The 12,236-nt window shown below is 45.8% G+C and overlaps 6 protein-coding genes across 6 annotated transcripts, besides 44 other annotated features; all 6 read left to right on the top strand.

Annotated features, from left to right (window-relative positions):
- Nucleotides 1-782, top strand: Tc00.1047053503881.50 (hypothetical protein, conserved; the record flags this gene model as incomplete). Its single annotated transcript, XM_802029.1, has 1 exon — nucleotides 1-782. A coding segment is annotated over one exon (782 nt), but the record flags the coding sequence as incomplete, so codon positions are not given.
- Nucleotides 1-3,724: a sequence feature (heterozygous, Esmeraldo-like haplotype).
- Nucleotides 838-900: a microsatellite.
- Nucleotides 919-939: a sequence feature (AT_rich).
- Nucleotides 998-1,019: a microsatellite.
- Nucleotides 1,256-1,282: a microsatellite.
- Nucleotides 1,550-1,602: a microsatellite.
- Nucleotides 1,615-1,671: a sequence feature (AT_rich).
- Nucleotides 1,804-1,824: a microsatellite.
- Tc00.1047053503881.39 (ribosomal protein L38, putative) lies at nucleotides 1,843-2,091 on the top strand (the record flags this gene model as incomplete). The annotated part of the gene is made up of 1 exon (XM_802030.1): nucleotides 1,843-2,091. The coding sequence occupies one exon, from the start codon at nucleotides 1,843-1,845 to the stop codon at nucleotides 2,089-2,091; it is 249 nt and encodes an 82-aa protein (XP_807123.1).
- Nucleotides 2,271-2,305: a microsatellite.
- Nucleotides 2,326-2,351: a microsatellite.
- On the top strand, nucleotides 3,178-4,686 carry Tc00.1047053503881.30 (retrotransposon hot spot (RHS) protein, putative; the record flags this gene model as incomplete). The annotated part of the gene is made up of 1 exon (XM_802028.1): nucleotides 3,178-4,686. The coding sequence occupies one exon, from the start codon at nucleotides 3,178-3,180 to the stop codon at nucleotides 4,684-4,686; it is 1,509 nt and encodes a 502-aa protein (XP_807121.1).
- Nucleotides 3,725-4,161: a sequence feature (areas merged during assembly that could not be assigned to a particular haplotype. This can correspond to areas where the two haplotypes were merged or to regions with more than two copies in the genome that were merged during assembly.).
- Nucleotides 4,162-5,676: a sequence feature (areas not merged during assembly with more than two copies in the genome that could not be assigned to a particular haplotype).
- Nucleotides 5,408-5,428: a microsatellite.
- Nucleotides 5,677-5,764: a sequence feature (haploid, non-Esmeraldo-like haplotype).
- Nucleotides 5,765-9,552: a sequence feature (heterozygous, Esmeraldo-like haplotype).
- Nucleotides 5,780-5,815: a microsatellite.
- On the top strand, nucleotides 5,994-7,130 carry Tc00.1047053503881.20 (GDP-mannose 4,6 dehydratase, putative; the record flags this gene model as incomplete). Its single annotated transcript, XM_802027.1, has 1 exon — nucleotides 5,994-7,130. One exon carries the CDS (start codon nucleotides 5,994-5,996, stop codon nucleotides 7,128-7,130), a length of 1,137 nt encoding a protein of 378 aa, XP_807120.1.
- Nucleotides 7,231-7,260: a microsatellite.
- Nucleotides 7,395-7,451: a microsatellite.
- Nucleotides 7,531-7,618: a sequence feature (A-rich).
- Nucleotides 7,837-7,869: a microsatellite.
- Nucleotides 8,010-8,052: a sequence feature (AT_rich).
- Tc00.1047053503881.10 (kynureninase, putative) lies at nucleotides 8,059-9,456 on the top strand (the record flags this gene model as incomplete). Its single annotated transcript, XM_802026.1, has 1 exon — nucleotides 8,059-9,456. One exon carries the CDS (start codon nucleotides 8,059-8,061, stop codon nucleotides 9,454-9,456), a length of 1,398 nt encoding a protein of 465 aa, XP_807119.1.
- Nucleotides 9,455-9,517: a sequence feature (T-rich).
- Nucleotides 9,553-9,570: a sequence feature (haploid, non-Esmeraldo-like haplotype).
- Nucleotides 9,571-11,289: a sequence feature (haploid, Esmeraldo-like haplotype).
- Nucleotides 9,572-9,628: a microsatellite.
- Nucleotides 9,667-9,730: a sequence feature (T-rich).
- Nucleotides 9,773-9,795: a sequence feature (AT_rich).
- Nucleotides 9,808-9,915: a microsatellite.
- Nucleotides 10,068-10,087: a microsatellite.
- Nucleotides 10,121-10,151: a microsatellite.
- Nucleotides 10,167-10,205: a microsatellite.
- Nucleotides 10,619-10,684: a microsatellite.
- Nucleotides 10,808-10,879: a microsatellite.
- Nucleotides 10,937-10,970: a microsatellite.
- Nucleotides 11,006-11,028: a sequence feature (AT_rich).
- Nucleotides 11,111-11,131: a sequence feature (AT_rich).
- Nucleotides 11,190-11,222: a microsatellite.
- Nucleotides 11,290-11,491: a sequence feature (areas merged during assembly that could not be assigned to a particular haplotype. This can correspond to areas where the two haplotypes were merged or to regions with more than two copies in the genome that were merged during assembly.).
- Nucleotides 11,391-11,444: a microsatellite.
- Nucleotides 11,488-11,522: a microsatellite.
- Nucleotides 11,492-12,236: a sequence feature (heterozygous, Esmeraldo-like haplotype).
- Nucleotides 11,562-11,585: a microsatellite.
- Nucleotides 11,599-11,659: a microsatellite.
- Nucleotides 11,912-11,939: a microsatellite.
- Tc00.1047053503881.4 (hypothetical protein, conserved) lies at nucleotides 11,948-12,236 on the top strand (the record flags this gene model as incomplete). Its single annotated transcript, XM_802031.1, has 1 exon — nucleotides 11,948-12,236. A coding segment is annotated over one exon (289 nt), but the record flags the coding sequence as incomplete, so codon positions are not given.

Below are 12,236 nucleotides of genomic sequence, written 5' to 3'. Positions count from 1 at the left end.
CGTTGATAGCGTACATTGCCAAGAAAGCCGTCCACGAATACTCCGGTGATGTTCGCCAAGTGGCTTCCATGTCCCGCCGCCTTGTCCACACAGCCCAGAAAGAGGCTCGTGATGAGGCAATCAAACGAGGTGAGGTGCGGAATGAAGAAACCCCGCAGCGTCGCAGCGGTAGTGGCATCACACGCGCTGGCGCGGTCCCGGGCAATACTTCGCCTGCCTCTCCCGCCGCCGTCATGACACTCGCGCAGAGCCAAAAAGTATTACGTGGTACTGCTGTCGTGAGCGATCGCGTCTTTGAGTACGTTTCGGGTATGCCAGAGCAGATGCTATATGTTCTCAGCTGCCTTGTTGTCTTGGCACTCCGACAGCAGCGGGATAAAAGTCTTGCGCAGACAAATGTGGCCGGCGTGACATCAATGACACGTCGTGTGAGGACCGATGCTGCAGCGGGTAAAACAGAGCCGGGCACATTTGCGATGCGTGAGGTCCACCGCATGTACACGGCACTTATGGGTCAGCAAAGATTTCCAATGATGAATGCGGCAGGCATTGCGTCTGCGATTGATAGTTTTGCAGATCTTGGTATTATTTCTCGGCCACAGCGGTGTGGAAATGAGGAACTCTTTTCTTTTAACGGCACATGGTCATTGGAGTCGATGCAGAGTGCACTTACCACCCGCGGTGAGTTACTGCGACAGGAACGCATAGAGTTTGGTTTAGATGGCTCAGAGAATCGTTTTGGCGAAGTCTTACGGGAACTGAAGAAAATTGCCGGACTGTAAAACACAACACAACCCTGTCACTGTTTTGTCAGCTGTCGATTTTCTTTATTTCTCTTATATACATGCATCCATTTATCCATCCATACATGCATACATATACATGTAATATATATACATATGAGTGGGCACTTTTGTGAATAAATAAATAAAATAAATTCCCATGTACATAAATAAACCGCATGACGTCAGTGAACGTACGACGAACCGCTTGTTGCTTTTTTTTTTTTTTTTTTTTTTACATGTGGGTTCACTTTCCGCTGTATTTTTTGGTGGTTATGATGATCACCGACAACATAGAATTTACTTTGGATTAGAACAGCCACTTCGTTATGGCAAATGCATTGATAATACATCCATACGTACATTCTGCAGACATGTATCTCAATCTACAGCGCCATTGCAGAAACGATCAGTAAAAGATAGAGAAGATAAAAGGAATGGGGAAATAAATAAAACAGACTACTTCCCCATTGTTTTTTTTTTTTTTTTTTTTTCTCTTTGTGTGCTTTACGTGCAGGTTTTCTATGATTTGTCCATCTTTCCTCTGTGAGGCTGGACAGGAAGTCAATTGCATTCACTTAAGTCATTCTCCATACTCAATTAACGGGGGGAAAAAAAGAAAAAAAGGAAAGAGAGGAGTTATCAGCGCTATTATTATTATTATTTTGTTTGCAGACATAATAAATTTTTAATAACAATACGCAGAAATATATAGACTCACATACAATACATACATAGAAATATCCCCCTTTTTTTTGTGTGTCCTGTACATATATAAATATATATAAATATATAAATATAAATATTTGTGTACATGTATGTCTCGCCACTGATTATTTATATTTATTTATATATTTTAAATTATTTCCTTAAAATATTTTTTTTTTTTCCGGATACCACAAGCAGAGTGGCCGTGTTGTATTCGTGCACCACATGCTCTCACACTCCCTACAAAAAAAAAAAACCCAATAAAAACAACTACACATGCCTCTTTTCCTTTTTTCTTCTTCTCTACTGTTTCATTATTATTATTATTATTATTTTTTTTTAAGGGAGGGAGATGCCCCGTGAAATCAAGAGCCTGAAGGAGTTTCTCGCCATCTGCTCCCGGAAGGACGCCAGATGTGTGAAGGTGAAGCACAACCCTGCGCAGACAAAGTTCAAGGTGCGCTGCAGCCGCCACCTCTACACCCTCGTCGTCGCGGACAGGAAGAAGGCGGACAAGATTGAGCGGTCCATTCACCCCTCCGTGAAGAAAATTACCGTCACGGCGCGCTCCCACGCCAAAACAAACGCCGGCAGCAAGTAGGAGTTGCGGCCACATCATCGCACGGAAATTGAATGGAGTGATGCAGCCGAAAGGGCGCCTATACTGCTTTCTTCACCTCTTCTGTAAGGACTTGTCTGTGCATGTGTGTGTGTGAGTGGTGTGAAATATGACGAGCTCTTCTTTGTTTCTTGTGGAGTGTGAGGGTTAATGTTTCCTGCTTTTTATTTTTATTTTGTGTCTTTGTTTTTATTTTATTCTGTGAGGCCACTACGGAAAAAAAAAAGAAAAAAAAAGAAAAACGCCTTCACCACCCTTCATGTGGCTTTTATTTATTCTGTTGCTGGAGGAATCCGCATGCATTTTTCTTTGCCTTCTTTTTCTCTCTGCTGAGGGAACAACCTTTCCTCTGTCACTTCATTCATCTCCAAGGGCTTGGAATTGCCGACACTTCTGTGGGAAGGACCAAAAAGTGTCGCGGGGAATGTGACGGGGCTGCATCTGTATTTGGCAAAAAACATTTGCAGGCATAGTGATACCTACATCCATGCCGCACGAGGCGGTGTCAAGTTTGATTGGCAAGGTGGCAACGCATTCATTCTATGTGGCTGCATCTGCCATCAGCAATGCCCAGTGATGGAGATGTGCGCTGACGGTTTCACCCCCCCGGCGAGGTGACAGTAGCAACAGGGAGACTGACAGGGAGAAGCGGTGGCTGCGTAGTCGCGCACGCGGATTTGAATGACGAACGCATAAAAAGAAGGCAACGAAGTTGACTGGCGCCGCGCACGTCGCACAGATTGCATCGAGAAATGCAGTCCGCTTTCTTTCCTTGCGTGGGAGCCTGCCATGATGCATCGCTGTTGTGGCGTGTACGGTTCGGAGTCCCTGTGTGGTCTTCACTGCGCTGCGTTCTCTTCCCAGTTTTGTGTGTGTGTCGGGGGCGATAAACCCATGCCCTCTTGCATTTGGTGTGCGTTGCGCAATGTGCTCCGCACCGCGTGGATGACTCTCTTGTTGTGCTCGTCGGTCATTTCTCTGCCTACTCTCTCTCTCTCTAATCTTCCTTTTGATTGTCTGCTGGGTCACAGCTCCAAGTGAAGCCGACCAAGAAGACAAGGGGAAACGATGTCCGGGCGTCACGGGGAAGGAAATGACGATAATGAGACGAGTCCCGCGTCTACGGGGCCGCAGGGACTTAGTCGGGCGAGAGTGAGGTTGGACTTCCACGGAGGCAGGGGCCAACCCGCTGTGCCTCGCAGAAGAGTGCGGGAAAAGCAGCGGCCATATTGGAGACTTGACAGTGAGGTGAAAGATGTGCTGCTGGAGGGAGAGGCCCGCGGCAATTACATGAAGCTGAATGATTTTCTTCGGAGGCATATCGGCCCCAGCGCAGTTGTCGATGAAAGATACAATGTGACGATGGAAGTATTTTTAGTGAAGCCGAAGGCTTACGTGCAGGATCCGCAGCTGCTTGGACAAATTCTCAATTTGACAGAGTATCACGCGCTGCAAGAGACTTACAAGCTTAGGGGAGATACGTACAGACTTCATCGCGAAGGTGTGATCTTTCTTGAACAATGGGGAAACTTTGAACGGAAGAATATGTGCACTCCTCTTGCAAGGCTAAAACTCGATGCAGCCCTTAAGGTGGCACCGAAACAAGAAAAGGCATACATGCTGGAGGGACACTACGACTCTCTGTACGATGCGGGGTGGCATCATGTCATGGAAGTTCCCGACGGCGAGGGGACGGGAATGAAGGTGCATGAGGGGAAACCAGCACAGTCATGGACGTACAAGAAAGTTGGCAACACGCTTGAAAAGGATGACGGTGTGGAGCAATCCGGTGCACCGCGTCTCAGGCTGATGGTGCTCACCTCGGACTGGGCATGGCCGTATTCTTGGCTGCTAGGGAAACCGATTCGTGACTGCTATGTGAACTGCGAGGTGGATCGAGTTTGGCAGATCGTCAACGGCGATCTCACCGAGTGGTTCAGCAATTTTGATTTGACTCTCAATCCTTCACCCGTGATGCGTCTCTTGGTTGGGGCGCCCGGGATCGGGAAATCGATGGCTGCCGGTTCGTACCTCCTCTACCAACTGCTGCACTATGATGCGGAGAAACTCCCTGTGGTTGCGTACCGCATTGCGGATCGAACATTCATGTTTGACAAGGCTACCCAAAAGGTGTCACATTACATTGGTAAGGAAGCGGTTTTGAAATCTGTGGAGGAATTTTCTGGGCGTGGGATGAAGGGGTATATCATCTACAACGTGGCCGAGCCTATTCATGAACCGTCTGTTCGTTTGCTTCCCAGGGGATGGGGCATGATTGTGGTGACGCCACCAGAAGAGAGTGCCCACAGAAGATGTAAGAAGCAGTTGAGGGGCAGGCGGATCATAATGAATTGCCCACAGGAGAGCGATGTGAAGGCAATGTGCGTGTGGAAGAAGCGCAATCAGTCAGCTGAGGCGCAGGTGGGATACTGGCAGGAGGTAAGAGGCTACATGAATAAGGTGGGATCCATCCTCCGTGACCTGTTCAGTGAGAGAGATACTAATGCACGCCTTTCCGCTGCGAGGGAGCCGTGGAATGGATTGCCTCATCAAATGCTCATGACTACATTGGCGTGAAAAGTGGGGAAATGCGGTACAGTGATAGTCCGTCGCACAAACCTCTGAAGATCATTTGGGTGACGGAGCATAAAGGGAACGGGATATTCCTCAACACTGCGGTCCCCACTGCGAGCGGGCGCAAAATATTGATTTGTTTGGTAACGATGACACCGCCCGCCGATGTCTTGAAGCTCTTAATGCATGGCGAGGAATGCATTTTGTGGAGGTCGCTGGATGTGTTTGGCGCGGTCGCACCCACGAATGGGGGCGCTGTGGAGTGAATCCACCCTAAGCTCAAGGAGCTGACTTCTCCGCCAGGGCGACGGGAGCCAAAGCGCACCGCGCCACAGCCGGCATGATGAGGCAGCCCAACGAGCATTTGGCGGCATATTTTAACGGTTGGGAGTATTTTGCCCACGACGTGTCGTGGGGGATTGCTTGCGCGCGACTCACAGACAGCACGTCGGTAAGCGACTGACGGCGGTGTGGTTTGGTCGGGTGCCCGAGTGGGGGTGAGCGAGAAGGGAGGGAGGAGGCCATCGCGGGATTTCGGCACAGGAAGGTATATCGGTGCCAGGTGGGGGAAATCGTGTACAGATCCACGTGCTGTGCGTGGGGTGAGTGAAGCGGTCTTGTGCTTTTCCCTGAGACACCCCGTGGAGCTTCTCTTCTACGAGCTCTGCGGTGTGCTGGGAAGGGGACGATCGCATTGGAGGTGCTGTGCGGGGCATCGCCACGGTTTTTTTTTTTTTTTTTTTTTGTGGCAGCATTTCAGAGATTTTCTTTTTGTTTCTTTTTTGTGCCGTCATCATTGCTCTCTGGTCTTGTGGAGCGGATGGTGATAGTTGCTATTTTTTATTGCCTTTTGTTTTCAAATTTATTTTTACACGACGTTCCGCTCCTGCTGCACTTTGCTCATGGAAGCGGTTGTCGTTGGGCAGTCGACACGAGAGTGTGAAATGAGGCGCTCTGGACATGCGCCTCGCGTGTCACTGCTGGTGTGTTGGGGAATGGGATGTGGAAGTGCGGGGGAATGACTTGCTTGTAAATCTTTTTTTTTAAATGGTTATTATTGAATTTGTGGGTGGGGCATTCAAAATGCGTACTCCACGTGTGCCTGCTTGTGTGCTTGTGTGTGTGTGTGTGTCTTCTTCTTGTATGTTTCCTTCGACTCCTTGTCTTTGCTTTCCTCGCGTGGTTGGGGTGGGTCGTGCGGACGAAACAAGAAAGCCGCCACGATCGCGCGCTTTACCGAACGGAAGGCGAGCGGCATAGCGGATCAGTTGGCTCTGGGGAGAAGAGGGGGGCGCCGTGGCCCCACATGCATGTTTCGTCGACCGGAGGATGTCGAACGTCGGAGGACGCGGCTGACGGACACCAGGCCGTTGCGTCATCTTCTCGTGACGGGGGGTCTGGGGTTTATTGGGAGCAATTTCATCAACCACTTGTTGCGAACGCATTCTGGAGTGCATGTGTACAACCTTGACAAGGTGGACTACTGCAGCAGCTTTAGGTCGATTGAAAACCCCAGTGACCCCTACTACCACTTTGTCAGGGGGAATATTACCAACGCGGATCTTGTGATGTATGTACTACGTCATCATGACATTGATACCATCATTAACTTTGCGGCGCAGAGCCACGTGGACAATAGTTTTGGTAATAGTCTTTCCTTCACGTATAATAACGTCCTTGGGACGCATGTGCTTCTTGAGTGTGCCCGGACGTATGGTAGGATAGAAAAGTTTATTCATGTTAGCACAGACGAGGTGTATGGACAGGTAACGGACTCCAAGAAGGAAGAGGGGACATTAAATCCAACCAATCCATATGCGGCAACAAAGGCGGCAGTAGAGTACATTGTGAAGTCGTACCATATATCGTTTGGACTGCCTTGCATCATTACCCGTGGAAATAATGTGTATGGACCATACCAGTATCCAGAAAAGCTCATACCTCGGTTTATTATGCTTATGAATGCTGGAAAGAAACTGACTATTCAGGGCAATGGCAGCAATAAGCGCACATTTATACATGCAAGTGATGTAGCGCGGGCATTTGTTGCAATTATTAACCATGGGTTTATTGGCGATGTGTACAATATTGGATCTTGTGACGAGAAGAGTGTGCTGGATATTGCCCGTATGACCGTTAAATATGTGCGAGCGCACAAGTGTGGAGAGAGGGAGCCACTGGCGGACCCCAGTGAGGAGGAGGTCTCAAGGCATCTTGTATTTGTGAAGGACCGTGAATTTAACGACGAGCGTTATGACATTAGCGTAGAGAAACTGCAGGAGTTGGGCTGGAGACAGGAGGTGAGGTTCGAGGAGGGATATAAAGAGACGGTGGCGTGGTATCTGAAGGCATTTTCGCAGGACTTTTGGGAAAACCTGCGGTGGGATATTCCCGACGCCCACGCACCATGTATTGGTGAGCTGGAGCTCTTGCCGTCACGTCTGTGAGAGAGACGTGAAAAGGCACTGAAGAAGAGGGAGGGGACTGTGTGTTTGAGTGTGCAGTCATGCTCTGTTTTCTGTGGCCGTCCGACTCTGCCTGCCTGTTTTTATTTATTTGTTTATTTATTTTTTACTTTTGTGTGTCAGTTGTCCTTTTTTTTTTTTCCTTCTTTTTCATTCCCCCTTCTTCCTGACTTCCGTGTGCATATCGGCAGTGCGAGGGGGGATATGCAAGGAGGAGTTGGTGAGGCCGAATGCTTCAGGGAGACGGTGTGTGTGTGTGTGTGTGTGTGTGTGTGTGTGTGTGTGTGTGTGTGTGTGTGTGTGGAGGGATCAAACATGGCAGGGGGAGACATAAATAAATATGCCCACAAAAAAAGGAAATGAAAAGAGGGATTAAATTAAATTTTATTTTATTTTATTTTTTACACTTTTTTTTTTTTTTTTTGTCTTTCTCTTTTTTCTACGTCTTTCTGTCCATTTTTTTTTTTTTTCTCTCTCTCTCTCTCTGTGTGTGTGTGTGTGTGTCTACAAGTGGGAGGAAACGGGGAGGAAAGGGAGCAATAGAGCAGGGAAATTAATTTCTCCGTCCTAATAGTTTACTTCAACTCCAGTACGCACTCACACAGTTAAACACAGAAGTTGATACAGTCGCTCTTTGCAATAATTATACCTAAATATATACATATACACACACACTCCTCTGTAGACTTATATATATATATATAATATATATATATATATAAAGCGAAAGAAGAGGCGTGTGGAGAGAGACTTTGTGTGTGTGTGTAACGGAGAGAAAGAGAGAGAAAGAGGAGGATTTGTGTGATATCCTCAGAGGACAAATTCGTTGCCAGGAGTCTACAACCCCGACAAGTGTGACAGATATTATAAATATAAATATTTATTTATTTATATTTATATTTTACTTCTTATGCGTAATAACGCCACGGAAAAATTGCTTAGCACGGCTCGTGCGGAGGGTCTCTCCATTACGGAGAATGGCTTTGCCGAGTTTATGGATCGTACCGATCCTTTACATGAGCACCGTGAGGCCTTTCACTTTCCCAAGAGGCGAGATGGTGGGGATTACGTGTACGTCAGCGGTAACACTTTAGGACTGCAGCACAAGGACGTAGAATCAAATGTCGGTGGGGTGCTGAAGAAGTGGCGTGATCTCGGTGTGATGGGTAACTATCAACACCCAAATCCATGGGAAGAGTTGGAAAGTTTGGGTAGAAAAGAGATTGCGGCGATTGTGGGGGCACAAGAGAGTGAGGTGATCACAATGAACTCCTTTGGAGTCAACCTGCATTTGCTTCTTATGGCATTTTACAGGCCAAAAGGAAAGCGGCGGCGGATTGTGACAGGGAACCATGCTTCCCCCAGTAGCACCTACGCCATCATATCCCAGTTGGATTCACGGGGGATGAATCCAGCGGAGGATCTCATTTACGTGAGTGCCGCAAACCATGAGAGCTGGGAAAGCAGTCCAGTGAATATTCCAATAGAGCAGTTTTTATCTGTTATTGAGAAACGTGGGGATGAGATTGCGGTTATTTTGTTGAGTGCCGTTCACTTTTTAACCGGACAATTTTATGACCTTCAAGCCATCACAAAGGCGGCCCATGAAAAGGGTATTTTTGTCGGTGTAGATTGTTCCCACGCTGTGGGGAATGTCCCACTGAAACTGCATGACTGGGAAGTGGACTTTGCATGTTGGTGTAATTACAGATATCTTAACAGTGGCCCCAGTAACCTTGGTGGTGCGTTTGTGCACAGCAAGCACACTTCGGTGGAAAATGAGTTGAAGCCGTTACGTGGTTCGTGGGGCCATGATCGCCGGAACCGCGCTAGTCTACATCATAACTTTGAGCCCGCAGAAGGAGCGGCGAGTTTTCAAATTAGCAACGTCCCTGCTGTCGGCATGATGGCGATGCTGCCAAGCATCCGTCTCATGGCGGAGGTTGGGATGGGGCCACTACGTGAGAAGTCCATGTTGTTGACATCTTACATGGAGCTGTTGTTGAGTGAGTTGGTCCCACAAGGGTCAATTGAGGTCATTACACCCGTTGACCCCAATCAACGTGGGGCACAGCTGTCACTTCGCATTCTGCCTAACCGACTGGCCGATGTACACTCTTCAAAGGACGCGTATGAGTGCAACCCCGGTGAGGACAGCGACGCCGATCGTATGGAGCGGCAACTCTGCGACAAGGGCGTTATTGTGAGTCACTGCCCACCAAATGTCATTCGTCTTGCCCCTGTGCCGTTGTATAACTCCTTCATGGATGTCTTGTTGACGGTTCGGGCGATTGCGGAGTGCTTTTAAAAAAAAAAAACAACAACAAAAAAGAGAGAAAAAAAAAAAAAAAGGGAAAAAACGAAGAAAAGGGGGAAGTCAGCCATCCATCATGGATTTCCCTCCTTTTATTGGAAATATTACTTACGAACACACATACATGTACATATATAATAAATATATATACGCACATACACACACAACAGGAGGGGAGGGGAAAGAGAAAAGTGGAGAGGATTGAAAAGAGGCAAAAAATAATAAATCAATTAAAAAAAAAAAAAAGGAAGAAGAAACAGAAAAGGAAGGGGGTGTTGAAGGAAATTGATAGCATTATAACAGCCACAGCAAAAATAAATAATAATAATAATACAAGAGAGGCAAACATATTTACATATATACACATATATATATATATATATATATATATAGTATATGTATTATTATATTATATTATATATCCAAGTAAATATGTATATATATATATATATAATGAAGGAAACGAAGAAGGTGGAAAACAACAACAAGAAATAATAATATTAATAAAGAAGAAGAAGAGGAAAACAAAAATTTGATGCAAACTGGAAGTGAAATAGTTTGTGGAGTGGAGATGAGGGATGAAAAGGAACGCAGTTGAAGAAACGATATATATATATATATATATCTGCTCTACATTGAAGTTTGGATGCAGAGAAAGCATACATACATACATACATACATGTATATATTATATGGATAGGGTTTGTGTGTGTGTGTGTGTGTGTGTGTGTGTGTGTGTGTGTATTTGAGTGGTGGTGGGGGCAGAAGAGGGGGGGGGGCGAGGGACGCTGAAAGAATGGGAGGAGATGAGTTGCCGGTCATAAATTGTGTGTTGCAAGCCAAACCTACTACTAATACCACAAATAATAATAATAAAAGCAAACAAACACACAAAACAAAACAAAAAGAAGAGAAAGAGAAAATAAGTTTTGAAGATAGAGATTGAGGGAGTGGGGAATAGGGGGTGTTGTCTTGCATTGCAAGGGCGACGCAATGGAGGGAAGTTCCGTCATGTGATGGTGGTAGCGGCTGAAGGAAGAGAGAGAGAGAGAGGTGACATTTTTTTTTTTTGCTGTGGGTATGTATGGAAAGGAATGAATGAATAAAAACAAGCAAACAAAAAGGAAGGTAAATAAACATGTACATTGGATTGTTATTTTTTTTTTACCTTTTTTTTTTTTTTTTTTTTTTTTTTTTTTTTTTTTTTTTTTTTTTTTTTTTTGGAGGTGGTGGGGAGACAGGGGAGAGGGATATTCATATGAGTCAAGGATTTATGGAGCATTACAATAGTGTGAAATATGTGATGCATATCTTTTGTTTTTTGTTGATTATTATTATTTATTATTATATATTTAATGTTTATAATATACATATATATATATATACATACATCCATTATACATATATGTATGCATATTGTAAGAGATGTATTGTATGTGACTAACGCACCGTCGTTCAACCCTTTTATTTCTCAATATATATATGTATGTATGTATGTATGTATGTATATGTACCTCTGTGCCTCTGTACTTCTCTCTCTCTGTATATATATAAATATATATTTATGCTGATGGATGGAGGCGTTGCAAGTAAATGATGGCCATCTTTGAAGCCAAACGGCGTGAAGAAATTCATATGAATGCGTGTGTAAAAAAAAAAAAATATATTTCTATTTGCGTGCATACATATTTTTTTTTTTTTTGTAAGTGTTGAGTGTTGTACGTGATAGACAGAGAGAGAGAGAGGGAGGGAGGGAGAGAATGGGAGGAGTGGAAGAGATGTTGTCTTGTGTTTGATTGTTTTGCTGTTGAAGAGCGCCCCGTTTCTTTTTTTTGTTTCTGTGTGTTTGTGTGTTTGTGTGCCTTCGTTTTTATTGTTATTATATTTTTTCTTTGCTCTACTCTTTCGGTCACCGGTGGGTTTGGTTTGAGAGAGCAAAGAGAGAGAGACACACACACAGAGAGAGAGAGAGAGAGAGAAAGCAGAAGAACGAGCGAGCGAACAGGCCAATAGAAGAAAGCCAGGAAAAGAAAAGGAAAAAGAAAAAAAAAAAAAAGAAATTGGAAGGATCATTATAAACATGTATACGTGTACATGTACTTTTCTTTTCTTTTCTTTTCTTTCTCTCTCTCTCTCTGTGTGTGTGTGTGAGAGAGTATTTTGTGCGTGTATGTGCGTGCGTGTGTGTTTGTGTGTGCCTTTGGCGGAGCGACAACGAGATCGCATGCCTGCATGTTGTCTGCCTGCATGTGTGGGCCAGGCGTCTCGTTTCTGCCGGCATCAACGCCAATATTTTCTTTTCCTTTTCTTTTTTCTTCTCACTCTCTTCTTCTTGATTGCGGTTGCTGGTGTTGTTTGTTGGCACGCACACGCGTGTCTCTCTCTTTTTGTGTGTGTGTGTTGGGGACCTTTCGGGTGAACCCCTGCGTTGCTGAGAAGCACCCTCTTCAAAAAAAAAAAAGAAAAAAAAAAAAGAAGGACACGGATGGGGACGATGGTGCTGGAGGAGAGCAAAATTGATGACCCGACAGCGTTGCGGCGCATCATTTCGGCAGCGCAGCCCTGCCAAAGTCACGTGGGCCGCATGATGGATGCGAGCCGAGCCCACGCCCACATTTTCGCTGGCATTGAAAAAAAGTCTCACTCCGTTGCGAAGAAGGAGCGAGACAGGCAGTTGCAGCTGCAGCGCGAGTATCAGACTGCGTGGGAGGTCGCAGCCGTTCGCAGCCTGCAGCTGCCGGCGCTGCGCACACTGGCGCCGTCCTTCACAAAGA

This window comes from Trypanosoma cruzi, genomic scaffold, assembly GCF_000209065.1.
Source record: "Trypanosoma cruzi strain CL Brener 1047053516561 genomic scaffold, whole genome shotgun sequence".
NCBI lineage: Eukaryota > Euglenozoa > Kinetoplastea > Trypanosomatida > Trypanosomatidae > Trypanosoma > Trypanosoma cruzi.
Note: the sequence above shows the minus strand (reverse complement) of the source record. Positions and strands in the feature narration are given on the sequence as shown.